Source organism: Penicillium nucicola (genome assembly GCF_028828085.1).
Source record: "Penicillium nucicola strain IBT 29836 chromosome Unknown utg000001l, whole genome shotgun sequence".
NCBI lineage: Eukaryota > Fungi > Ascomycota > Eurotiomycetes > Eurotiales > Aspergillaceae > Penicillium > Penicillium nucicola.
In genome coordinates this window covers 541,911-566,828 of record NW_026643125.1, presented here as the reverse complement: position 1 = coordinate 566,828, position 24,918 = coordinate 541,911, and the positions used below count along the sequence as shown (strand labels likewise).

At 49.7% G+C, this 24,918-nt stretch overlaps 9 protein-coding genes across 9 annotated transcripts; 2 read left to right on the top strand and 7 right to left on the bottom strand.

Moving 5' to 3' along the window:
- Positions 1-58: 58 nt before the first annotated feature.
- Positions 59-4,319, bottom strand: N7511_000221 (uncharacterized protein; the record flags this gene model as incomplete). The annotated part of the gene is made up of 8 exons (XM_057122646.1): positions 59-2,420; positions 2,474-2,751; positions 2,804-3,089; positions 3,161-3,185; positions 3,241-3,405; positions 3,456-3,632; positions 3,696-3,894; positions 4,056-4,319. The coding sequence occupies 8 exons, from the start codon at positions 4,317-4,319 to the stop codon at positions 59-61; spliced, it is 3,756 nt and encodes a 1,251-aa protein (XP_056988379.1).
- Positions 4,320-4,547: 228 nt separating this feature from the next.
- N7511_000220 (integrase zinc binding domain-containing protein) lies at positions 4,548-5,153 on the top strand (the record flags this gene model as incomplete). Its single annotated transcript, XM_057122645.1, has 1 exon — positions 4,548-5,153. One exon carries the CDS (start codon positions 4,548-4,550, stop codon positions 5,151-5,153), a length of 606 nt encoding a protein of 201 aa, XP_056988378.1.
- A 2,651-nt stretch (positions 5,154-7,804) lies between these two features.
- Positions 7,805-9,688, bottom strand: N7511_000219 (uncharacterized protein; the record flags this gene model as incomplete). Its single annotated transcript, XM_057122644.1, has 1 exon — positions 7,805-9,688. The coding sequence occupies one exon, from the start codon at positions 9,686-9,688 to the stop codon at positions 7,805-7,807; it is 1,884 nt and encodes a 627-aa protein (XP_056988377.1).
- A 193-nt stretch (positions 9,689-9,881) lies between these two features.
- Positions 9,882-10,758, top strand: N7511_000218 (SNARE domain protein; the record flags this gene model as incomplete). The annotated part of the gene is made up of 3 exons (XM_057122643.1): positions 9,882-9,916; positions 9,970-10,604; positions 10,682-10,758. 3 exons carry the CDS (start codon positions 9,882-9,884, stop codon positions 10,756-10,758), a joined length of 747 nt encoding a protein of 248 aa, XP_056988376.1.
- Positions 10,759-10,835: 77 nt separating this feature from the next.
- N7511_000217 (histone chaperone napB) lies at positions 10,836-12,055 on the bottom strand (the record flags this gene model as incomplete). The annotated part of the gene is made up of 3 exons (XM_057122642.1): positions 10,836-10,960; positions 11,012-11,851; positions 11,938-12,055. 3 exons carry the CDS (start codon positions 12,053-12,055, stop codon positions 10,836-10,838), a joined length of 1,083 nt encoding a protein of 360 aa, XP_056988375.1.
- A 2,076-nt stretch (positions 12,056-14,131) lies between these two features.
- On the bottom strand, positions 14,132-15,288 carry N7511_000216 (NmrA family NAD(P)-binding protein; the record flags this gene model as incomplete). Its single annotated transcript, XM_057122641.1, has 2 exons — positions 14,132-14,546; positions 14,645-15,288. 2 exons carry the CDS (start codon positions 15,286-15,288, stop codon positions 14,132-14,134), a joined length of 1,059 nt encoding a protein of 352 aa, XP_056988374.1.
- Positions 15,289-17,169: 1,881 nt separating this feature from the next.
- Positions 17,170-18,958, bottom strand: N7511_000215 (putative lysophospholipase; the record flags this gene model as incomplete). Its single annotated transcript, XM_057122640.1, has 2 exons — positions 17,170-17,499; positions 17,594-18,958. The coding sequence occupies 2 exons, from the start codon at positions 18,956-18,958 to the stop codon at positions 17,170-17,172; spliced, it is 1,695 nt and encodes a 564-aa protein (XP_056988373.1).
- Positions 18,959-19,523: 565 nt separating this feature from the next.
- N7511_000214 (uncharacterized protein) lies at positions 19,524-22,289 on the bottom strand (the record flags this gene model as incomplete). The annotated part of the gene is made up of 9 exons (XM_057122639.1): positions 19,524-20,121; positions 20,223-20,470; positions 20,531-20,962; positions 21,021-21,319; positions 21,376-21,745; positions 21,821-21,884; positions 21,936-22,057; positions 22,107-22,130; positions 22,227-22,289. The coding sequence occupies 9 exons, from the start codon at positions 22,287-22,289 to the stop codon at positions 19,524-19,526; spliced, it is 2,220 nt and encodes a 739-aa protein (XP_056988372.1).
- A 411-nt stretch (positions 22,290-22,700) lies between these two features.
- N7511_000213 (LCCL domain-containing protein) lies at positions 22,701-24,835 on the bottom strand (the record flags this gene model as incomplete). The annotated part of the gene is made up of 2 exons (XM_057122638.1): positions 22,701-24,312; positions 24,372-24,835. 2 exons carry the CDS (start codon positions 24,833-24,835, stop codon positions 22,701-22,703), a joined length of 2,076 nt encoding a protein of 691 aa, XP_056988371.1.
- Between the last annotated feature and the right edge of the window lie 83 nt (positions 24,836-24,918).

Below are 24,918 nucleotides of genomic sequence, written 5' to 3'. Positions count from 1 at the left end.
ACTGGCTTCTTCTATTCTTAGGAAAACATCCATCAAGGTCTAGCTATGTTCAAGCTCTTTAGAAAAACAGCCACGAAGAACGAGTCATCGTCGTGTTATCTGCTTCAACATCGGAATCTCTGAAGAGCAAGGCCGCCTTACTCTCTCCCATCTTGTCCACCGCAAGCATGAAGGCCGTTGCACCCTGATCATCTGAAATATCTGACGCTGCTCCTGCATCAAGCAACATCCGTGCAACCTGTGTTCTTTCGTTTAAGACGGCTAGGTGTAAGGGTGTTTGCCCAAGACAATCCCGTGCATTGACATCGGCCTTTGCCTCCAGTAGACACAAGTTGATTGACAGGTTCCCAATCTTCGCAGCAAGCAGTAATGGGGTCATCCCGTACGTTTCAGCATTAACGTCCGCGCCATATTCGACTAATAACGGTACGATTGTTTCATTGCTTTGTTCGATAGCATGATGCAATGGGGGGCTGTTGAGAGAGCCTCGCAAGTTCACATTGGCTCCATATTCCAACAGAAGCTGTGCGACCTGCTTATGCCCCAGAAAGGCCGCTAACTCGAGTGCTGTATATCCAGCAGGGTCCTTCCCATTGATATCTGCTCCTTTTTCGAGCATTATGCGTAGCCTACCAAGCTGGGCTTCCTGTGCCGCTACACGCAAGCCAGTTGCCATAGTGCTTCCTTGTCTTTTGCCTTCAGCAATTCTTTTCAAAAGCGTTCGCTTCCCACGATTTCCCATTGTATTGGACACCAAGTCCAACGTCTTCTTGCTGTCACCGGACTTTTTCAACAAGAGACGAACCATCGTCGCATGCTCTTGGACAGCAGCACCATACAAAGGAGTCCACCCATCTTTGTCCTGAATACTTGTTTTGGCTCCCTTTTGCAACAGTAGAGCAGCTACCTGCTCATGTCCTTGTAGAGCCGCGATATGTAACGCAGTGGCGCCATTATTGTCTGTGAGATCGGGATCAGCTCCATTTTCAAGCAACAATCTTGCTACCTCCGCTGAGCTCTCTTGCGCAGTCCAAAAGAGAGCAGTTTGTCCAGCACAATTTTTGGTATTTACCAAAGCGCCGTATTTCAGCAATAATCGAGCAATCGGCCCTTGTGCAATAGCCCAGTGAAGCGCAATGTTGCCACCCGAATCGGCAGAATTGACGTTCGCGTTTTTGGACACAAGCAACTCAACAGTGGCTGCATGAGCTGCTGCCACGGCAAAGTCTAATGCCGTGCTTCCATTGCTGTCTTTTGCGTTGATATTGGCACCACTTGCAAGAAGCATCTCCACCATTTCTTTGTGACCCTCTTCCGCTGCCAAAAAAAGCGCTTGGTTTTTGGTATCTATACTGATGCTAGCACAGACTTCTTTCGCGAGCAATAACTCCAGCACTTCGCATTTTCCACCAATGACAGCCCAATTAATTGCAGACCACCCTTCATGGTCCGTTATGGGCTCGGCACCACGCAAGAGGAGGACATTGACTAAATCTTTGCTCCCGTTTTTGGCAGCCCACAAAAGAGCTGTTTCTCCTGTGAAATTTTGCTCGTTGATGTCATTTCCATTATCAAGAAATAGCTCGACAGCATCCATCTGATTGTTCTGGGCCGCAACAAAAAAAGGAGTTTCACCGCGACTGTTGCGTATGGTATTATCAACACCCTCGCTTAACAAAATCTGAATGATTCGCGTAAGACCCCACCATGCTGCGATGTGTAAAGGACCAATTTGTTTTGGGTACCGATCGAACCAGTCTTTGATCCGAGGCGAGGTCGCGTATAGAACTTGAACGGCGGACAAAAGCTTATTGTTGTCATTGAGGTACTTGAAAATCAGTTTCGTGTAGTCACTGCGAGAATTTCGCACATGATAACCCCAGTATTGGGCCGCGTATGGAAAGAATTTGTGACGTTCCAGTCGCTTTTGAAGCGCTTTGCCGTCTGCACATGGTCCGCTACCAAAGACATCAAAAGAAAGGTAAATGAGGCATGCTTCCGCGATTTTAGAGTCAGGATCTTCGGAAAGCCGGTCGGGGAACGTTTCGAAGTACTGTTGTAGGGTTTGATGAACAAGCCCTACAACATCTCTCGTTTCATCAATTTTGACCAGCCCAGTACAAATACTAATAAGAAGGTTGTCATCCACGCATTGGCTCTCTTCAAAACTGGTATCATTCGCCCACACTCCCAAGGCATGGCAGAGCTCTTTTACGTGAAGAGGTCTTTGTGCATGAGAGATGAAAGAAAGTGCGTCCTTGGCAAGTTTACAGCGGACTGTTTCTTGCTGCTCGATTCTCTCCATGGCCTCATGATAATAGTCAAAAACATTATCGGGCAAACTACTTAGAGTCTTTCGCACACCCGATATATGCAGTTGTTGGCATACCTTTTCGACGTGATGGTAGGCGAGTAGGAACCTGAAGCAAGCTTTTTAGCACACACCCCTCAACATTTCTGCTTGCTTCCTTACATTCCCTTGGATTTGGCAATGATTTCTTCGACAATCTCGGCTTGCACGGTAGCGTTGTTTCGAATGACAAAGTTCTGGAAACTTTTTCTTTTCGAAATCTCGGCGTCAAGGAAAATTTGCAAATCAGATGACTTCGCGGAGATGGAAATCCGCTGAAACCCAGAAAATTCCACAGGGAGGCTAATATGGGGGCGAGATGTGAACATGAAGCGAATGCTCGTATCCAGCATTTTTATGAAGCGAAAGAATTCATCTCTATTATATTCCGGGCACTCATCCTAAAGAAAATTCAGCATATGCATTACCGCACCTTTTTATGCTTATATGTACCAGCGCATCAACAATAACGATCATTTTGCAGAAGAAATGACCAAGGGATTTAATAAGTGCAACCCATTCATCACCCGTCGGATCTCTTTTCCTCATGGCGTTTTGATCGCGGAAATCTCTAACCACGGCGGGTATGTGTTCGATTTGTGCAGTCAGTTGTCGTGCAATGCTGGATAGAAGAGCAAGTTCAGAATGTGTGTTCGTGTCTTTGTAATTGCAGTACATGAATGCAATAGCAGTGTCAGTTCCACGGGTCTTTTCATCGACGTCATTAATAATTATTGACCTAAAGGCATAGTGACCGTGTGAGATTAATACTCCGCCAAATGTGAAAAACCAGTCCGCGTTGATACATACGTTAATATGGTCTTCCCACTGCCAGCTTCAAGACAAATTAGCATTCAGACAATGACACTCGGTATACAAAGAGAACTCACGATCTCCAAAACACCAAAGAGTCGAGTTCTCGGTACCGCTCAGCCATCGTCGGAATGTTTCGTGGCTCAGAACCCATTGACAAGTTCCATCGTGATGCTTGCCAAACTTGTCTTTCTGTGTATCAAGGAAAGTATCGGTTGAAAGGCCGTCCAAGAAATCCTTATCTGAAATGAATGAGAATGGGACATTTCAGGCACTTGAGTAGATAACGTACCCCCGAGCTGCTTGTATACTCGCTCAGACTGTTTCAAAGAGCGATGGGCTTCACTCATGTTGACGAAAGTGAGAGTTACAATCAGCTCTTGTTCTCGCTTGACCATCTGATGAAACTTATCGTAAGCCGAAGCGAGCTCGACATCTTCTCCAGACACGAAATTTCGCAATGCTTTGGCTATTACCGATTTTATAAGTTCACATTGCGGTTTCTGTGAATGTGATATGATTCTTTACTAACCGAAGCGCCTTTTTCTGGTGTATTTCGCGCAAATCCCACATAAAATCAGCACGGATGTCAGGACCTCGGTCAAAGCAAATTCAAGTTGAGGTACTGGAGGGATTTTCTCCTCAATCGTCTTCAGTCGGTTGAGATACGACTCAACATCACCGAAGAATTCAGCAACCTTATCAAAGTCCGCTGATACAGAGCTTGCAGTCTATAACTATATCATCAGCAATGATTAATCACACAAGGCTGAGATCTTACATTCAAAAGATGTCGAACTGCCGTGAAAATTGCCATGCTGGGGGGGAAAGACTACCGTGACAAGGCTCTTGTTATCTTGAACCCTTTTGAAAAGGCTTCAAAACTACTCACGTTTGATGTTCCCTGAGCAACAATCTCGCTGACCGTTTCGATGGACTTTAGGCTTCGGCTGACAAGGCTTCTGAATCTGTCAGTTTTCGAGCCGTCATGTCGAGTTCTTTCGAATTCTTCTTTGCGAATGTCTATCTCGCTTAAAACATCTTCAACACTGTTCGCTGTTTCAATGGAGCCGAGATCAACTTGAGTTATGTCCTTGTATCGGCCAATTGCATCTCGCCAGATTGCACCGACATCAGTCATATTATTAGATGACATTTCTAATCGAGAGATCAAACGAAAAATGAAGGATGGCTCAAATTCGTATTCTTAACTCGGTTGTAAACCAAAAGCGTCGCGATAATAGAAGGTTCAGCCCACCTGAGGAGTCGGGGCGTACGCCTCCAGTCAAGACTATTGCGGATAGTACGCCGCCAGTCGAGGATCGTCTCGACTGGCGGCGTAAGATCGACCGCGGCTTCACCACTTCCTGGAAATCCACGCGCTATGAACAATCGACCCTCCCAGACCCCCGTTCCCTTCACCCAGAAAACAAAAGAAGATTTCTTGCAACACGTACTCGAAAATCCATCTAGTCGTCGGATATCTCGACATGACCCGGAAAATCTCCTCGAATGGTTGACGAATCCTTCGAAACGACCCACCTCGCAGACAGAGTTCAGTCGACGGAATTACGTTCGGAAGACTTTCACCTGGGACAAAAATTCTCAAAGTCTTCTCGCAAAGCCCAAAAATGGCGAAGAAGGCAATCGGTTGGTGATTTGCGAAGATAGAATTGCCGATACGGTGGAGTGGGTCCACGAAAGCAGCGGCCATGCCGGATGGGATAGCACCTGGAAGAATATTAGCACCTCCTACTATGGAATATTGCGCTCAGATGTCATTTTTCTGTTGAAACAATGTCAGATTTGCGCCCACGACCCTTCCAAGCGTTCCAAAAGAACAAATGCCAACATGAAAGGCCCATCCTCAAGCCATGAAGCCCAATCGACTTCGGAAGGGGATGATGTTGAACGTGAGGATATTAATTGGGGCTCATGGACATTGGAAACCCCGGCTACAGGCCAAAGCGTGATGGCAGATGAAGATTAAAAAGACTGCTTACTCTGGGTGCAAAGAGGGGACTTGGTAAGCGACCCATGTCATTGCCTCTGTACCTGTTCTAATTCGACTTGTGCAAGATACATACCGACACAAACGTTCCTGTCGTGTCTTAAGCCTCAAAACCGTTGCTATACTTGAATTATATGATAGGTCTATGAGATGGACCCCACATAGTTCAAATTTGGTCTATTAGATTTCCCTGAAGAGGCGAATTGAGAAACACAGGTGGCTCAGGCTAATTTTTCAAGAGTCTTCTCACAGATCTCCCTGATTTGGATCCATCTTCGTAGTAGAATGGCAACTTTCTGGCCTTTCCAAGACGGTGGTAGATTCTCTGAAGACCAAACCACTCCATGTGCACCAATTTCCCCCTCTAAACCGTTGATGGCTACCTGGCTTTCGTCCAAGTATGTTTTGACCCATTTACGGATCCAATTCCTGGCATCTTCAGAGATAGGGCCAGACGATGGTTGGCCAAGAACATGTTTTTTCCAATCGTCACGTTCCATGCATTTGAAAGACGCAACAATACTTAGGTTAGGGCTGGGTCCAGATGAGTTTAGCTCGTAATGACTGAGACAAAAAAAAGAGTTAGCCGCATGTCACCCCGATCCAGGGAAAGAAGATTACCTATTGTATCCATGGGTGCGTAGAGTTTCCTTGTCGTCGAAAGTGATGTCTTGGAAGACGATTTCATCCAAAAAAATAGCATCGCTTTCATTTTGATCCAAGAAAAAGCCATCTTCGCGCGCTTCGGTCAGTATAATATTCAGCAAAATTGCAATACATAGTAAAATATACTCACATTCCACAAGAAGGTAATCATTGGGGTGTGATCCGTAGCTCATGAATACCTCTTTCCCTTTCTCTTTATAGTCACGTTAGTTGTCTATCCAGGCATGTATAACAACATAAGAAAGCCCTCACCATGACGAGTCGTGGCTCTAAATGTAGAGAATTTTCCATCAAAAACAACTTCGCAAGGCTATTTCGATAAATTAGATAAAGTCGTGGAGCGTGAAGTATGCCAAAGAGGCGCTACTAACCGCATTGTCCGCATGATTAAAGTAATCACCAAAAGGTACTAAACCTATGGCATCATTCCAGTCATCAGGGGGATCTTCATTAGGACTGACATAATAAAAGCTTCGTGTATTCAGTATAAGCCAATGATATGAAAAAAGGCTCCAATCTGTAGCAGGGAACACCGATGAGACAAGATCCCAGGCATCAAAAAGCCGTTTTTGCTGTTGTCTCAAGACGTTTTGGTATATATCCTGGTCTGAAGAATCGCGGGGAGGGATAGAAAACAAACTGAATTGGCCAGATACGGAAGGGGGCAGAGGGATATGCCCTTCATCGTAACTTGGTGGACTTTCAGGCCACAGTACCGGCAAGGACTCTTGGAAATGCTGCCGAGAAGGCCAGGTCTTACGCCAGGCAGTCCAACGATCAAGTAAGTTCGCATCACCGTGTGTCAAAAATGCGGCGAGAATTCCATGGACGGAGGAATCATTCGGAAAGCGATCGATAAATTCTCTCGGTACGCTGTCAATAGTGAGCATTGTTGACACAGGCACGGCAATCATGATCTCATTTGCCTTTATAACGTGTATTTGATTTAGCTCCTGCTCCAACAATGCCAAAAAAAGGGTTCCGGTGTAGCTCACCTCTATTGTTCTGGTCGCGATAATTCCCATGCCACGTCCAGGGAATTTGAAAGGAGCGACTCCGTTAATTTGTATACCATTAGACAATGCCCATTGCCAAAAATCACGGTGCTTGGTATTAGACTCTTCATCCTTAGCCATTCTCCAATCGGGCGAGATCGATCGTTGCTTGCTGGATTAACGACATCCTTTGGTCCATTATTCTGAACCCTCACGTGATCTGACTACAACCTTAGTAAGCTAAATATCTAACGTTGGCAGTTAACTTAAAAGCGGATCTCCCGCCGGCTCTTGCTTGATGCCAGGGAATACTGAGCAGGAACTGTACTTGATGTGGGAGGAGAGCTGACTGCCTGACGGCAGTCATAGTTACCTTTTGGTTCAGTGTCCGAACGGCTAAGCTCTCCTAGTGGGTCGTAACAGCAGGGGACTAAATAGAACCACGCACGGGGAGGCACAAGGACAAAGAGCGCTAAGCCACATGTGGACAAACCAAACTACAAAGCGTATTTCGCTGTCCCCCTCCGATATGACATATAGAGTGATTGGAATCCTTTCATGTCTGTATATATACGTACTTCAACCTCCAAGGTAATGCCTAGCAGGACCGCGTGTGTTGAGATACAACCTGACTCCTAAGTAGCATTGCTTCTTGTCGAAGGTAAAGTCCTCTGTTTCAAGAACGTGGATATTTTGGTTTTACATCTGACATTGGATGCCTATATTCTGGTGCTCCGCTTTTGATAGATAGGGTTCTTTCAATATTACTATAGGACTATTTATCTGGTCTGCCATGGTTTTATATCGCTTCTTTTCAATTCGTATCAATGTACTTCGGAGATCTGTCTATACTGCAATCCTAGAAGTGTCGTCTATCTATATTTCCCAATGCTATGTACAAACTCCTCTAAAGAACCAAATGCACCAATTCCCATCCGGTTTATATCTAATGCAATCACCTCAACCAAATCACTTTTTGATACCAATAACAGCCAGATTTCTAGGACTCTCCCCATACTCAAAGACAGTCTCAACCCAGCACTCCTTGACAGAATCATGCTCACGCAAAAACTGCCAACGATCAACAACAATGACAGCCTCAACAACCTGTGCACTAAACGCCATAAGACTCCACACCACACTGAGATTCTTGCGTGTATGCAGGTAGTCCTTTTCATAGCGCTCCAATTCCTCATCAGACATCGTACAGATCCGCTCCTTGACGAGATCACCACGAGTCGCATCCCGTCTAAGCTTGACAGTCGCGGCGCGGACATATGCAGTGAAGGATTCGAAGGCAGCCTTGCGAAGCGAGCCGACAATTAGTGCGATCTGAGACTCGTCTGTTTTGTAAAGGTCTACTGGGATCGCCGGTTTTAAGACGACGCCGCGATCGACGAGGACACGCTGTAAAAGAGCGCGGTAGAAGTGGCGCGTGAAGAAGCCTTCGCTATCGGCGTAGCCCCAGTTGTAGGGGGCCTGAACACCCATTGATCGGGCGGTGATGTTTAGTTTCATTCCTTTGATCGTGTCGGATTCGTAGTCTTCGTAGAGCTTCGACATTGGGAAGCCGTGGGGGTCGTAAGAGTCGCCTGTTTTTTTGAGGCGGGGGTGGATGGGTCGTAGATTTGGGAGTTTGTAGGTTGCTGGTCCCAGGCGCTCGGTGAGGAGGTTGTAACAACAGCCAATCATGGCAATTGCTACTACCGATGGGTTGAGGATGAGGGAGCGGACACCGTGGTGGACAAGGTTTCCACATGAGTGTAGAGAAACCACCATGACTCGGGCATCGCTTGGTTTCTTTTCAGGTTGAGTGAGCTCTGCCTCGGTTCCATCCTCGAGCGTCTTTGGATCGACGACGTGATCAATGATTGGTTCCAGGTAGCCGTCTTGGATCTCGTGCTCAATGTAACTGACATGTCCCCGGGTATCGATTTCTGGTGGGGGTTTAGGAATATGAGGTCGAGGCTTCTCGAAGGGAACGACCACATCATCGGCCTCTAAGCTCATCTCGCTCAGCATGAAAGTGTTTTCATTATCATCATCCCCAGCGGGATTCTCCGTCACAGTCTCAGTCGAATCTGCGGGTTCTGTTTTAGGAGTATCGACCTTGTCTGCTAGCTCCGGGGTGTCGGTACAGTCAAGACACTTCTTCCGCTGCTTCTTGACGTACATAGTCTTCTGCTTTTCTTGCTTGGTCAGTCGAGCATGAACATCCATACGGTTAGCACCGCTAATGTATTGATGCTTGCGCTCGATCGCAATGATATGCTTGTGGTAAGGCGCGCTAGCCAGCGTCCGCCCCAGATAGTTTTGCCCGGATCCGAAGTCCACAATGTGAGACAGTGGTTCTCCGCGACACTCCTTCACAGTGTCCGACAGAGAGGCGACGTATTTGGAGAATTGTTCAACCTCATGGGTCTTCTTCTTATTCATTCCTACAGCGACATGTCGCGGAAGGCGTTCGTTGTTCTGTGGGTCTGGGGTGAAATCGCGCTGGAGAGTGAGTCGGCGTATATTGCGAATGTATTCCAGTAGACTCGCAGGCGGAAATGCGCCTCCGTTCCAGGTTCTGTCGGTTGTTTCTGCGCTGTCGCAAAGCGGGCCGATGTCTTCTCGCAGGAGCAACTGTAGAATGCTGTGAATGTCGTGTTGATCGAAGAATGCGCGCCAATCTTCGGGCAGCAATGTCGCATACAGATCGGGTTCGCGTGTCAAAAAATCGAGAATATGCACCCCGCCGCAAAGGTTGATGAACATGATCGACTCAGTCGCAAAGGAAAGAAGGGCTTGAACATATTCGTCGGGATCTTTCCACTCCTCCGAAAGAGGAAGAGGACTTCTAGGTGCCATCATTTACTCCCAGCAAGCACCAAAAACAAAACAATTGAAAGGACCGAACGAGGGAATGAGGGACAATCTTAACTGTGGGGAAAATTGTTATCTTTTTTTTTATCGCGGAGCCCGCTGAGTCAGCTCACGCCGGGGGCGAGAGAGCTCCGTTGTCAACACGGAGTCCATCACCAACCTCCCAACCACATACACCATGGCGCACGCAGACCCATTCCTCCAAGTCCAGGCGTGAGTCTATCCTCTTTACTCATGAAATCAGCTCCCGACTAATTCAACTCCAGTGATGTCGTCTCAACACTCCAAACCAGTCGACCACTCTTCTCCTCATACCTCCGCATCCGGTCCCTAGCCAAAAGCCCCTCAAACCCCGAGCTCAAGCAAGCACGCTCAGAACTTGAGAGTACCTTGACAGAGTTAACAGCGGATCTTAACGACCTAGTCGAGAGCGTGCGCGCAATCGAGCAAGATCCCTACCGCTATGGCCTAGAACTAGAAGAGGTGCAGCGGCGCCGCAAACTCGTCGACGATGTCGGTGATGAGGTCGAGAAGATGCACCAGGAACTACAGCAGGCTGTTTCGAATGCCCCAACGGGCGATGCCCTGCCGAATCCGACGGAGTTTGATGCGGCGCTGGAAGAGGAAGAGCGTGGCCGTGGTCGTCGCGGGAGTGGTGGTGATGACTATTATGCTTCGATGGAGCAGCAGCGGCAGTCGGAGCTCATGCACGAACAGGATGAGCAACTTGATGGGGTCTTCCGCACTGTTGGTAATCTACGGCAGCAGGCTGATGATATGGGCCGCGAACTTGAGGATCAGGCTATCATGATTGACGAGGTTGATACCTTGGCTGATCGGGTTGGAGGGAAATTGGCCAACGGCATGTCGCGAATCAAGCATATTGTTCGCAAGAATGAAGGTACGAATCTACTTGATCTTTCTGGAATTCTTTGGTATAGTATGGGAATCACAATTCAAACTGACTTTTCTAAATAGATACATGGTCCTCCTTTTGTATCGCGGCGCTCATTTTCGTTCTCGTCTTATTATTAATCCTCCTCATTGCACTGTGATAATACATAAAATCAAGGGGTTAGGAAAAGCAAAACATAATCAAACAGGGGGGGGTCATTGGCGTTTCGGGTGCAGTTTAGTTGCGAGCCTTCTTGCGCGGGCGCGACTCACTTTCTTCATCCTCATCTTCGTCCATTCCATCCAATTCTTCCATCTCGAGATCCATGTCTTCGAGATCATCGGCGGCCTGGTAGGATTGAACTGCAGTCCAAGTCAGCGATCTCTCTTCGAGCTCAATCGACATCTACTTACCGTAGTAGCGGAGGGCATCGGGCCAGAGGTCCTCTGCAATGGCAACAGCGAGGTCATCACCATCGGGGAAGATCTCGGCATCCTCGAGTCCATCCTCATCAATATCCTCCTCCTCGTCATCGCTGTCACCACCCTCGGCGATGTCCTCACCCTTCTGGACCTTGGCCCAGCGAGCCTCGATCTCCTTGGCAGCCTCCTTGGACTGAGCAGCGGAGACGTCACGGCCACGGAAACCGAAGAAACCGAAGAAGCTCATGCCAACGGGGCTGGGCATGCCCTCATCATCTTCCTCATCCTCACCGGCCTCGGCGGCAGCATCAACCTCCTCGACCTTCTGGACGAGAGAAGCGAACTCGGGCAGCTTCCTGCGGTCACCGCCCTTCTTCTTCTCGGCGTCCGACAGGTCGCAGGCCGCATCGAGAAGACCGCGGGTGAGATCCATATCCTTCTTCCAATTGATGCGCACGGGCTCGGAAACGAGACCCTCCCAGGTGCGGGTGCGGCCCGAGGAGGTCTTGGAGACCTCCTGGCGCCAGTAGAAGTTCTTAACGAGCTTGTCGTTTGTGAAGTAAGGGTTCTCCTCGCCGGTCTTGAATTCGAAGGTGAAGCGCAGGGAGCGGGGCTCGCCGTTGCATTGGGCATCGAGCTCGAAGCGCTCGACGGTCATGTTAACCAGGACCTCGCCCAAGGCCTCGGCGTCGGTGGGCAGAATGTACTCGTCGATCTCGGGGGGAGCGCTGGCAAAGACACGCATCCAGAACTCGGGCTGGACGTCAGGCATCTTGATAACGCTGGCGCGCTTCTCAATCAGAGGCTGGGTGAGCTTGACAGTGTTGCGGACTATTTATTTTGGTTAGCATGAATACTACAATTATTTGACAACGAGCTGCCAACCAGCTCGTCGGAATATTCCAGGTCCAACTTACGCTGCTCGACCTCAGCACGAGCGAATTGCTCCTCCAAAATGGCGATCTGCTTCAAGGCAGCCTCTGGGATGCTGGGCATCTCGATGCGCTCCAGGAGCGACTGGTCGACGGTAGACATGATGTAATGATTCGTGAAAACGTAAAAGCTAGTTAGGAAAAGAGAGGAAGTATAGTAAAGATAAGTAGGATACGTTCACAGGAGAGAGTAGTGAAGAAGAATCTCGAAGAAAGGAGAAAGATCAAATTGAAAGCGGGACAGAGAGGAAAAAAAAAAGTCCTGATGCGGGATGACGAGCATTACAAACTGCTAAGAGGAGTTACATAGTGCTACCTGGAGGTACCTCTGGTTCCGTGGTTCACCGGGCGGCTACCCAAGTATCTCTTCGTACCCAGGTGTCCCCCGAGCAACAACGTGGTGGGGGGTCAAGCTATTAGTAGTTGAAGGCAAAAGCAGAGAAAACTCTGACGCTGATCTTTAGTTGGTGGACCTGTGCTAATTGGCTGTATGACTGTGCAGCCATTGGGCTGCAAGGGGCTCTCGGGCAGGAATTCAAAGTCTGGAGCTCAAGCTGGAGCTCTGGAGGCTACAGTATGGAGGCCATGAAAGAAAAAAAATACGCCAGGTTTTGCTGATAACGAAAAAATGGCTCTTATCAGGATGAGGGGCTTAGCGTGAAAGACAATCTCTTCACCGACATCTCTCATGGGTGATACTGTATACAGTAGTAGTCTCCGGTTGAGGGCCCTCAATAGGGGCCGGGTTAGGGTTCGGTGTTTTCGACGTGATCCCTGAGACCCAAGACAGGACAGTATCTCCTGTGCACATGGAACCCTGTGAAAAAAGGGGGGTTTGACTCGAACTAACCTCGGTAATATCCTACCGTCAAGAAAACTATGCTTGATGCTTGATGCTTCATGCTTGTAGGGCAGCCTCTTACAAAAACAGCCCCAGGATCATACCAGTGAACGAGTTACCAACCAGCCTCATTCCCCCTTGAAGCTCCTACAACGTACAACTATACAGTATGGTGTATACTGCAAGCTCCGATCCCCCAATAACAACCCGAAGATCATATTTCCTTTTTTGCCGTGCCCCTCCTCCTATCAGCGTCGTCCATGGCCAGATGAGATACATCAACAATAGCGGGACCGCAAAGAACAAGAAAAAGGAAATATGACCCGGTTCAGTACATAGTTTATTTCGACGACCATGTCCCCCTGCCCGATCCAGTCCTGTACACAGTGGATCGCACTCCGTATAGTTATCCGCGTTCAGAGATGCAAGTCGCGGTGACTTGCCCTAGAACCGCCCTAGAAATGCCACCTAATCAACTCGGGTAGCTTCCCGGCGTGTCCTTCCAGATCTGCCCATTTGCCCATATGCCCAGTCTGCTCTGCCCCCTCTGCTCCGATCTGATTTGTTGCGCGCGGGGCCCAGATAAGAGGAGCGGTCTGCACGATGAACGTGGACGCGCACGGGGACCTGCAGATGGCGGAGGTTGGTTCATTTTGGGAGTCAGGTGGATTATAGAGAGGAGACACAGAGACACCGGGATCGGAGCCGGGGATTGGAGCGGCAGGCCCTGCGCCCTTTCTAGTACTGTATACAGGATCCGGGAAACGGCAGAATCGTGAGCATATCATTGAGCAGGTAAATCGCACTGCGACCAGAGTCGGGATATCGTATTCCATATTTTGGGTCTCCTTTTCGAGCTGGGGGGGCTGAACGGAACAATAGGGCAAAGCAAAACACATAATCAAAAATCAAAATCAAAATCAACTTTTTTTTTTCCGTGGCATGTCTCATGAGATTGATCAAATCAGATCAAACCACGTCAAATGAACAATCCTCGTTCAATGCTACCTCATCCTCTCCGATTAAGAACCGAGGTTAAGTCATGAAAGTCCGTATATCCCATGCCCGTTCGCCAAGAATGCAATGATTAGAACCAAGAAAGAGAAAGAAAGAGAGAAGAAAGAAAAAGAAAAAGAAAGAAAAAAAAAAAAAACAGCAAAAGGTAAGATGACATGCACAGAACATCATCACCATGCACGTCTTACCCAGTTGATCTGTCGTGATAAGAGAAATTAAAGAGTCGCAAAGAGCAAGAAAAAAAAAGAAAAAAAGGAGAAAAAAGAAAAGAAAAAGAAAAGCAGAAAGAAGAGAAAGGAAACGCAAAGTCATCATAGATAACTAAAGCATCCAATCCAACCCATTTGCCTCCTCTTCCACAGGGAATACTTCCCGCGCATACTCTTCCATATCGCGCCAGCCCTGCCACAGATGTCGAGACTCGTCCGTCACCCGCAGCGAGATAACCCCACCAGGCCCCTGCATCATGCCCGCACCAGCGCCCTTCCCACCCGCCGGTCCGAGACCCTTTGGAGAGCCCGCGGCCGGTTGTGAGAACTCTGGTTGCGGGAAGTACGGGGCATCACAGTCGCCAAAGAGGATCTCCAGGGCTTCCAGTTGTTCCCGGTAGCCGGGGGGGATATTGACCTTGATTTCGATTTTCGGGACGCGAATGTAATTGCACGGCCGGTCGAGGGCCCGCGAGAAGGCCGCACAGACTTGGAGGGGGGAGAGTGTTTCGAAGGTGAGCGCGATACTAGTGTGTCGGTCAGTGGTCTGCTCGTCCTATCCTATTTCGAGCTCTGGGTATGGGTATGGGTATGGGAATGGGTGATTTCCGGGGCTTGTCCTTACCGGTGACCGTTCCACTTCTTCGTGCCGTCCTTGAAAATCTGCAGCAGCGTCGGTCCCACATCGTGTTCTGCGTCCAGCCAGGGCAGTGGGATCTCCGGGTCGAACGGCGCACGCCATTCAAAGCTCCCATCTTCCAGCAACTCCATCTGGAACAGCGGATAGGGCAAGCTCGTAAAGTTATTGTTGTAGATGCCCGCATAGACAAAGGTCGCGGGCATGCCCAGCTGGCGCACGTAGTTTTCGACGGTGAACTTGGGCGCCCACTGGGGCACGGCTGGCCACGGCCCATGCACCGAGTGATCGGGCATACTGCTGTAGATATAATGCTGGATGGAGCCGGCTCGTTTGGCAGCGTCGGCGAGGGCTCGGCCGATGGCGACCTCGTCGCCGGACTGCGAGGTGGTGTTGATGAAGGCGAGTTGGGCGCCCTTGAAGAGCTCGTCCATCAGGGCGACATTGCCGAGGAGCGGTCCTTGGAGCAGGGTCACATTGGGCAGTTCGGCCAGCTCGGGTGCGATTGTGCCTTTCAACGAGTGGATTTGCGCGCGTACTGAATATCCCACGGCGGATGCGACTCGGATGAGCGATGCGGCTTGCCGGCCTGTCGCGTTGACCACGGCAATGGTCTTCTGCGGTTGTGTCATGGGTAGATTGTTGTTGGGTGTGAATGTATGAGTTTATCAGATTGGGGGAGGGGAGGGCAGATAAAAGAAGAAATCCGGAGTAAGCCTTGGCGAGTGGTGGGGTACCTTGGGAGGTCAAAGTTGAAAAGGCCGCACGTTATGCGATCTGAGTTTCCTGCGGTTTGGAGTTCCCTGGGTTTTTTGCTGGAAAATTTGGACTCTTCACTGGTTGCGGAAAACGTGGAGAGGATAAGATAAGGCGTATAACGTTAAGGTATGCCACTAAGAGAAGATCAGAGCTCTAGGAACACCGGAATCATATATAGAAGGACACCATTCTGTTTTTTCTACGTATTTCTCATATGACACCATCGCGCGATTTAAAAAAGAAAAAAAAAAAAAAAAAAAAGGCGAAAAAAAGGAGGGAAAAAACGAAGAGCTTTTCTTTACGTAAATCGGCCAATTCGGCACCGGGCAGATCCTTTGACCGTACGCTGTTCGGGACTCGGAATGAGCTTATACTCCTGGTTTACCAGGCATCAACCCCAACTCACACTCACCTTCCTCTCGCATCTGCTTCAGGCTTCGCAGATACTCGAGACACTCCCCTCGAGATGCGTCACTGTCTCGCCAAGAACCATTTCGGAAGGCCCCGAGCCCCCCCCCCATTCCATCAAGTAACGAAAGAACTAAATAGCGCAGGTGACTTCCACCAACAATCAGCCAGGGGGAGCCTCACGTGGTGTCCCTCCGTATATCTGCTGGGGCACCCTCAGCCAATTGCAGCCACGACGACTCCAAAAACCCACCCCGATCCATACACCACCGGTGATAGTCGGCTAACTGTACAGAAGGTGGACAGTGTACAGGACACTACCGGGGGGACAGTACCTGAGGAGTATTCACAGAGTTCATGTACCTGTTTCTGCATGGGAACGTCATTCCGAAACCGTGCAGGGGACCGACCGGACCAGAGGCAGATGGGGGAGGGGGGGAAAGCATCAACGGAGACACAGCACACTTCGTATGGTGTGCTGTTGTTACCCTCAGATCGCCTACGCTAAACGTCCCAAACCCCGCAAACCCAATGCATCACATCATTCATGAGAGGATTTTCCAGATCTATGAGGCCATCAGTGGATTGGGGCGGGTGCCTGATTACTTGAGAGAAATGGTCGCTGCGACGCGTCGTGGTCTTGATACCACTCGCAACACACAAATGCCACCAGCCCTAGGAGCTGACGGGTACAGAGGGGGGGGGAAAGCAATGAACTCTGCAGGTTACCCCACCATTCGCACATCTAGAACCTCCTGAGTGAGTAACCTGCGAAGCCCTAACCCCAGAATATTCAAAGTAAAAAAAGAAAAAAAAAAGAAACAGAAAAAGAAAACCCCCCTTATCTTCCCCACTTGGTGGCTTGGTGCGGCAGGCCCCGATCTCCGCGGACTTGCTCTTAGCCATTGCTCTTGGCTGTACGGAGTACTGAGCACAGCATGTGGAGGGTATTGGATGGGAAGGCCCGGAACGATCATCTGCTTTCCGAATATACTAGCCGCGATATTGAGTAACCGAGGAGGAAGAAAACAGAAGGGAAAGTCCAGGTAAGGAGGGCAAATGGGGAACCCCGTGATCACTCTATATTCTAGCGTCATCTGGAATAGTATCTAGGTGCAAGCGCAAAACCAAAACAGCCTTAGCTGCATTTAAGAAAGAAAAATGACAGAGCTCCCAGGACACTTGGGCCCTGTTGTGGCCCGTCCTAAAACGGGAAATAAAAAGAGCGAGGGATTAAAGTAAAAAAAAAAAAAATAAAAAAAAAAAAAAAAAAACAAGGAAAAAAAAGAAAAAGAAAACAAAGAAGCACATCAGATCGCATTCCCGTGATTGACAGGGTTGACAGGTTAAGATGGCGCAGACCCAGCTGTCATCTTACCCCGACCAGCGTCCCAATCCCACTCCTCGTCCATCTCACGCTGGCTAATCTCCTTCGGTCCGACCCCCGCCAATCCCCAGACCGAGGGACGATGACGAGCCAACAGCTCAGCCGCGGGTCGTTCACCAGAGTGCAGGTGAGCACCCGACTTGCGGAGGAGAAGGACGTGTTCTGAGAGGCCAGCATTAGCTGCGAGGAAGAGTGGGGTGCGGCCGGCGCGATTGCGGAGGTGGACGGAGCCGCCTTGCGATAGGAGGAAGTGAAGGATGGAAATTGCGGGGGAGGTCGAGGCGAGGTGCTGGTCGCGTGTTAGCTTGTTGGGAAAGAGATAAGAGAAAGAGAGGGAGCGAGAAAGGGAGAGAGAGAGAGAGTTTGGTTGGGGTATAACTCACAATGGGCGTGTTACCCGAGTAATCGGCGTCGTTGAGGAGCCAGTGGTGCTCACTTTTGGTGATGGCTTGGACCTTCTCTAAGTCGCCGTGGTCGATAGCATAGCCCATTACGGTAAGGGTTTGGATGCGTTCGGGGAGCGCACCATCTGGGTGACGAAAGACCGGCTGAGATGACTCGGTCAGCTCGCCGCGAAGTGAGACGGACATGCGCGCAGCGATGGACTCGGGGGTGGAGTCGGGCAGGGCGAGGAGGTAGGCCAGTTTGGTCAATGCTCCTTCGGTGGTCATGTCGAGACCGGCGACGACTCCAGCGCGGGAGAGACTCATGCCGGTGGCATAGACGGGACTGACACTGCCTGTGAGACACTGCGTGATATTCACAATGACAATGCCCCGCTTAATCGCGCTGGCCAGAACGTTGATCATCGCATTATCCTGACCAGACGGCGCATTGCCCGCACCAAACGTCTCCAGAATCAACCCACGCAGTCCATCCAACTTCAACACCGCATCTACCATCTCCGGCTTGATACCAGGGAAGATACGCAGGCAAGCAACATGGGTCGTGTCGAGGTTGGTCTGGATACTGAAATGCTGCAGCGTCCTCGGCCGGTGAACCATATCCCAATTCACATTCGTCCGCATCGACGTGGTCACAGCCAACGGCGCACAATTGGGTGCGTCAAACGCAGCAAAGTCACTCGCCGCAACCTTCGTAGTCCGATTGCCCCGGAAGAGCCGGTTATTGAAATACAAGCACACCTCGGGAATCATGAAATGGCCCGCAACAACCAGCGAGCCCAGCAAGTTGTCCGTGGCATCGTTCTGCAGCTCCAGCATGGGCGCCTGCGAGCCCGTGAGCACCACGGGTTTTCCCAAATTCTGCAACATGAAGCTGAGCGCCGAACAAGTATACGCCAGACTATCCGTGCCATGTAGAATCACGAACCCGTCGAAGAGCGTGTAGTTTCGGAAGACGGTCTCGGCGATCTCAGCCCAGCCCTTTGCGTCGATGGAGCTGCTGTCGAGGAGTTCCTCGAACTCAAAGACTGTATAGCGGACCTGACGCCCATAGGCTGTCCGGGGCGTGCGCAGACTGGGGTGTTCTTTGATCTCGTTGGCGGCGTTGGCTACCACATCCATTGTTGTCGACGGTGAGCCATCGTTGAATGTTGGTACGCGTGCCATGCACTTCTCCTGGAAGCCGCGTGCTGGGATGAACCCTGCTGGCGAGGGTTGCATGCAGATGGTGCCTCCCGTCATGATAATCAAGACGCGGGATTCTTGCACGGTCTCTTCGGGTTTTGCCTCGCCCATCTCTGGGATTGATGGCACGCTCATCTTGTTGATGCCCGCGGAGAGCATGGTTGTCTTTGTATTGTTTGAACTAAGTAGCTCGATGGTTGGGTATTATTTTCCAACGTTCAACCTTCCGTACATGTATTTGCATCCAATCAGGTCAATCACATAAATCTTGTAAAAATCAATGGGTCTGATCCACGATAATTCTGCGGATCGCGGGGCAGATGACGTTAAATAGCAACAGAGATTTTTCAGCCCCGAGAGGTAAAATCGACGTTTGATGATTGACTCTTTTGGCCGAAGTGTGGGAAACCCCAAGTGACCCCGATTGTATTACGTAGGCGAGATCTGATTGGTCGGTGCGGCATTAAGGATGGCTCCACTATCGGAGTCCTGAAAAGCCTCCGGTGGCAATTGAAACAGACAGAACAGAACAGTACAGTAGGAAGTTGCATTCAGGGAAGGGGTTGAGCAGTAGGTTGTGTTGCTCGCTTCACGGCAGTCGACTACTGCCATCCGCAAAGGTGGTTTTCTTTTTTTTCCCCTGTTCTATCAACGTTGGGGCATAGGGTTCTATACTGATCGGGTGAAATCCATGATAACCCCAAGAATCAGATACGATTCATGACTAACCAGTATTGAACTGTGACAAATCCTCTTCCAAAAGGCCCATCATATACTGATTTCCCCAGAACCAGTTCCCCAACTGAGCGGCCTGTACCATCTCCGCCGAAGCAGGCTCATTGCCTGGACCTTGTGTTGGGGCCTGGATCTGATTCTGATATAAGAGCCCAGACGACTGTCCCTGCTGTAACGGTTGTGGTACTTCAGCGGAAGTGACATGAACAGAAGGGAGATCCGCCTGGAAATATCCCTGTGCGTTTGGAGTCCCCGCGTGAACATTCCCCGTGCCCCCTGTAGTGCCAATCATAGAGGTAGCAGGTGCAAGACCCAGCGCACTCAGATAAACATCAAACTCCTGCCCGACTTCTGCAAGGCTCGGGTCTTCGTTGGTGGGGCGGGTGTTCGCTTCAAAGTAAAGGCGGGCTACGGTGCCCAGCACCGAGCAGAGGGTGTGTAGTCTGTCAATGGATTGCGAGTATGCGCAGAGAGGGCGTAGGGAGCCGATGAAATCTTCCAAATGGGCAAGGTCGGTTTCGCTGGAGGTTACTATCACGTTGCAGAATATGACTATGAACGGGACGAAGGGGGACATCAGAACGGCCCTGTTAGTTTTGTGATTAGCCGATATCTGGTCATAGTTGGGTTAAGGTGTAGGGTGGAGAATCCTCTTATGAGGTCGCCAATGGAGTGTTGAGATAGTTACCAGTGCATGTAGGAGATCTTTATATACTCGAATGTTTCGCTGAGAGCGGCGACACATTGTCGATGGACTTCTAGTGCTTCCCGGGCTGCCTTGATACATTCTGGGATGAATGTAGTGGTGGGTCCTGAGCCTTCGGATGCAGGAATTGCTCGGTATATCAAAGTCATGATAGACAGGCGGCTGATTTTGTCCGTTTGGAGGTATAAAACATCAATATCGGCCAGTTTGAGGCCAGATGACATGAATGTCTAGTTTTCCCGTTAAAACTCCGCAACTTGATCCAGCTCATCAACACAAGGTGTACTTACTTCGAAGGGTTCCATAACAGTCTCTTCCATCTCAGCAGCTAGTCTACGTGCATGTGCGACTCGATCGGATTCTGGTTGTTGCAGTGCCTCGGGGCTATACAGGAGTCGATAGACATTGCTCTGGATGATGGCCGACCTGGTCCACCATAAGCACACACCTCCCCACGGGCTGGGGATATCGGGGTCAAGAAATGGTGCTGGGAGGCTGATGTCATAGTTTTGAATAGAACAGGCGCGTCCCAAGCGCAGAGACATCATGTTAAGTACGACATAGACGGACCAAAATACCCTTTGTTTTTCTCTTTGAACTGGTGGAGTATCGTGCTCCATTGACGAGAAGCGGTGATATCCTAACGTCTGGCATAGATTCATGGCCGTTGACGCTAGAGTCCAGCCGACGGATGGTTTAGAAATCTCCAGTGCATGCATAGCCTGGTTTAATAAGTATGGAGATGATACGAATGATCGCAGGGATGTGTGGGTGACTTACTCCCACAATTAATGCCTTGATTGACTCCTGTGTTGCCGGCATCAGGATATTCAGATTGGCAAGTGCTGTCTCCAAATTGTTGCGGCACATCTCGATGTGGCTCAGGTACTCATCTCGCGCATTTGGGTCCGGATCTGTGTATCCAAACTCGTAGAAGATGCTGTAGATTCCAAAGTTCGATATAACAAATGCCGCATCCGAATATTCATCTGTACAAAAGTACACTTCGCGGCACTTTTCCGTAAAATATCCCACGCTGAGAAAAGGGACATAGCCCCCAAAGCAGGAAGGCGGATTCGCTACTCATAGTGAGACAAGAATTCAGATCGCTGATCACAACGATGAAATAACACACCTTTGATCTGCCGTAACATTCCTAGCACCAATTGCAAAGGCGGCATTTGCAGTTCGCGAATATCGCACCTCACACCTAGCCTCGCTTTATTGGCTGAACCTTGGTCTCCCTGCAAATCCCCCTCTCGGCGCTGGTTTTGAACTTGCACGATTTTCTTCAATGAAGATAGAGCAGCGTTGATTTTTGGACTGGACAGAACCTGGTGCGAGCTTTTAGATACAGCCGTTTCAAGGAAAGCACTCGCATAAGCCCCATGTGCAGCAAGCGATGAGCTACCCTCAAACCCAGAGCTAGTATCATGCTGCTCGATGGTAAGGTTGGTTTGATACACAGGAATTTTGGTCTTGCCAGAGCTTCGCGGGGTAGAACTCTGAGGCGAAGGAGTATAGCACGGTTCCCGTTGTTGTGGTGCAGCAAGATTCTGTGGTTGAGTTGTATTTCTTACTAACTCTTGGAGAGATCTCTCGATTTTGCCCAGGCGTTCTTCGATCAAGTCAATCTTTTTCTCGCTGGACCTCTGTGAATAATAGGCCCACATTGGGATTAGAGCGTATACATACTACTGATTCGAGATCAGCACACGACGTCTGGGTTCTGCTGGCTTTTGGCCTTCGCCCGTTGATCGACATGCAATGCTGGAGCTACGGCAATTCGAACAAGGCGTTCGCTTATCACATCGGATCTGTGCAAGGTGAGATTGAAGCATGCGTGTCTGGTCATTTTATCTGTACCTTTCGGAGTCGGCATTGGTCACACTTGCATTTCAAAATCTCGGTTAGCGTGTTTTTGATTCTTCTGTTGAATGCATGCCTGAGATCTCTATATCAGGAGGTGATTTGTGGAGCACATACTGCACGTCGGACCACGGCGTTTGACGCTACGTGTCTATCCTGATCGGACTCTTCATGCTCCATGTGTACCAAATGCACCTCTGCTGTGGCGACCAAAATTTCGAACCAAGCGCGATAAAAGTGAAAATATAGGCGTTGAACGTGGTTCTCGGCTCCCTTTGACTGGTGCCTATGTGATCACGTGGTATGATTCAACGATACGATTTTGTCGAAAGGGAACTCATCTCGATATGGTCAGGAATATTGCGAATTAAATGACATAAGGAACCAAAATCTAGGAATCATTGGAATATCTTCATTGAGCCCTTGATGAACGAGTGATCCTGCAAACGCCGTGCCTTTCTAGCACTCAAGTGGGCACAGCGTGTCCAGCACACAGATACCAAGAATGTATTGGTCTATATTTGTAAGGGAAAGTCAAAAAGAAAAGTAACAAAGTCGGTTATCGTGTATACAAAGAAAAAAAAAACAAATCTACTCCTTCGGGGGTGAAGGAGGATACCATGTGCCGTCGCTCAGCCAGACTCCTGTCGGGCCGTATGTACCAGCCTCGGCACCTCTCAAAAATGCGAATCGGAAGAAAATGTCTTCGGGTTCATCGTCAGGATCGCTATCGACGAGTAAGACTGATTGGGGTTTGGTATCGGCGTTGACATCGCGATTCACGAGGCGGGGATTGGTCTGTAGCTCAAGGCCATCATGGCCGTGACGGTGCCAGGTGAATTCTCCTGTTTTGTCTTCGTCGAGATATCCACGCCAGCGCTCCACGTCGTTCAGGAGAACTGAGACACCGTCGACCGCTAGATCGGTCATCCGTTCATGCTCCCATAGAGAGAAGGTGATGTTCCCGTTGCCGCGGTGAGTGTGAACAGAATCTAACCCTGGAAGCGAGATGTTGACGGACGATTCCGTGATGTTGGGGTATGTAGATCCCCACCAGCCATGAATTCCATCACCAAGTGCTGCATGCTCACCCAAAGCGGCGGGAGTCTCAATGATTGAAGCGAAGCCCCATCGAGCGACTCCATTGATGAAGAGACCCAACAACAGACCCTGGTATATTAGTGACGGACGGGTAGGGAAAGCAGTTCCCGGCATGAGTAGAATGGCCAGGATATAATGATGGATCCGAAGTCGAAGACCAGGAAGGGGGAGTAAAATCAAGATGATCAGCAACATAGTGCAGTAGATCTTCAAATACCGCGGAAGCAAACCTCCCTGGCGAATCTGCCATGCCTGACTCAAAACAATCGCGAGGACAGTTGGAATGACAAGAGCCAATGCGAACTTAGCTCCTGGTTGCTTCTGAATGTCCATCGGGGTCAGGCGCTGCAGTGGGATTAACCGCGCGAAGGTGTAGTTGTTCAATGCACCAATGAAGAGCGGAGGCAAATAGAGCAGCAGCTTGGAGAACTGATAAATGGGAGAGGAGATAGGCTGTAGAAGCGGTGCCGCACAGAATTTATACAAGACATAGACGACAAAAGAAGCCGGCAGTAGTCGTGATAGAAGACTGGAGACAAGGTCGGCCAAGGTGGGATATGAGGGCGGGTCGGCAACCAGTCCTGTATGACAAAACACCATAAAGAATGTACTGAAAAACAGAATAGGTGGTGACGTGCAGAAAAGCCACAAAACGCCAACAGCAGCAGCGGTGACTCCAAGCAAAGTCCAACGGGGGTCTGATGGGCAGCTAGCTTGTGGTGAAGACAGCTCAAGGAAACTGAAAGCCTTGGGGAATGTTGATGGAAAAGCGGCAGAGAGAATGCCATTCTGCTTAACTGAAGGGAAAGAGTGCGCCGCGCCCTCAAGCTTCACAACGCCGCAACCACCATCGTTGGAAATGGCGCCCACGTGGATTGCAGCTTGGCACACAAAACTATCCGCACGGTAAAGTGCCGGGTCGGAGGAATCGGGCTGAGGGCCTCCAACAACTAGTCCCTGGTAGTTGTATGTATGGTTCCCCACAATGTGAGGCTCCAATAATTTAGTGTCACGGCAATTCGCGGGACACCGGAAAGCAATGGTCGAGGAAGAAAACGGACGGCAATCGTTTCCATTTATCCCACATCCATTATCAAATTCCCTAGATCATGTGAAACTTGGTCAGAAAATTCAAGGACAAATATTTTTCATCCAACATACCAAAAGTTCGTCGAACACGAGAGAGTCTGCGGCCGACCATATCCTTCAATATACCCAGAAGAGCGCGAGTGTAGCAGAACAAGGAACCATGGCAAAAACCAAGACACATATAGCAGCATCAAAAGCAAAGTTTTGTATTTGCGTTTGGGCAACAGACGGTCAAGGTATTGAACGGGCAGTTCTTGGACTCGCGGGAACAGCGGCTTCAACAGAAGCATATGCGGTGGATCAGGGCCTTTCACCCAATGGGCGACAGAGCGACCGACCTTTCTCAACGGCAATGGAACCCATCCCCAGCGAAACGATTTGGATGATTCCCGTAGCCAGACGGGAAGTGCATGGCCTGCTTCAACGTCGGGTGGTGGTAGGTCTTCGGAAGTGTCGGGATCAACGATGCGATCGTCATCCTCGAGGAGAGGTGGTACATAGAGCCTGGTGGCCTCCTCGCGACCATCTCCTAACATGGCGGAGGTTTATATCGGAGGTAAAGAGTGCTGTGGTCCGGAGAACTGGAACGAACGGTGGGTAATATGTATGATGTCGCAGG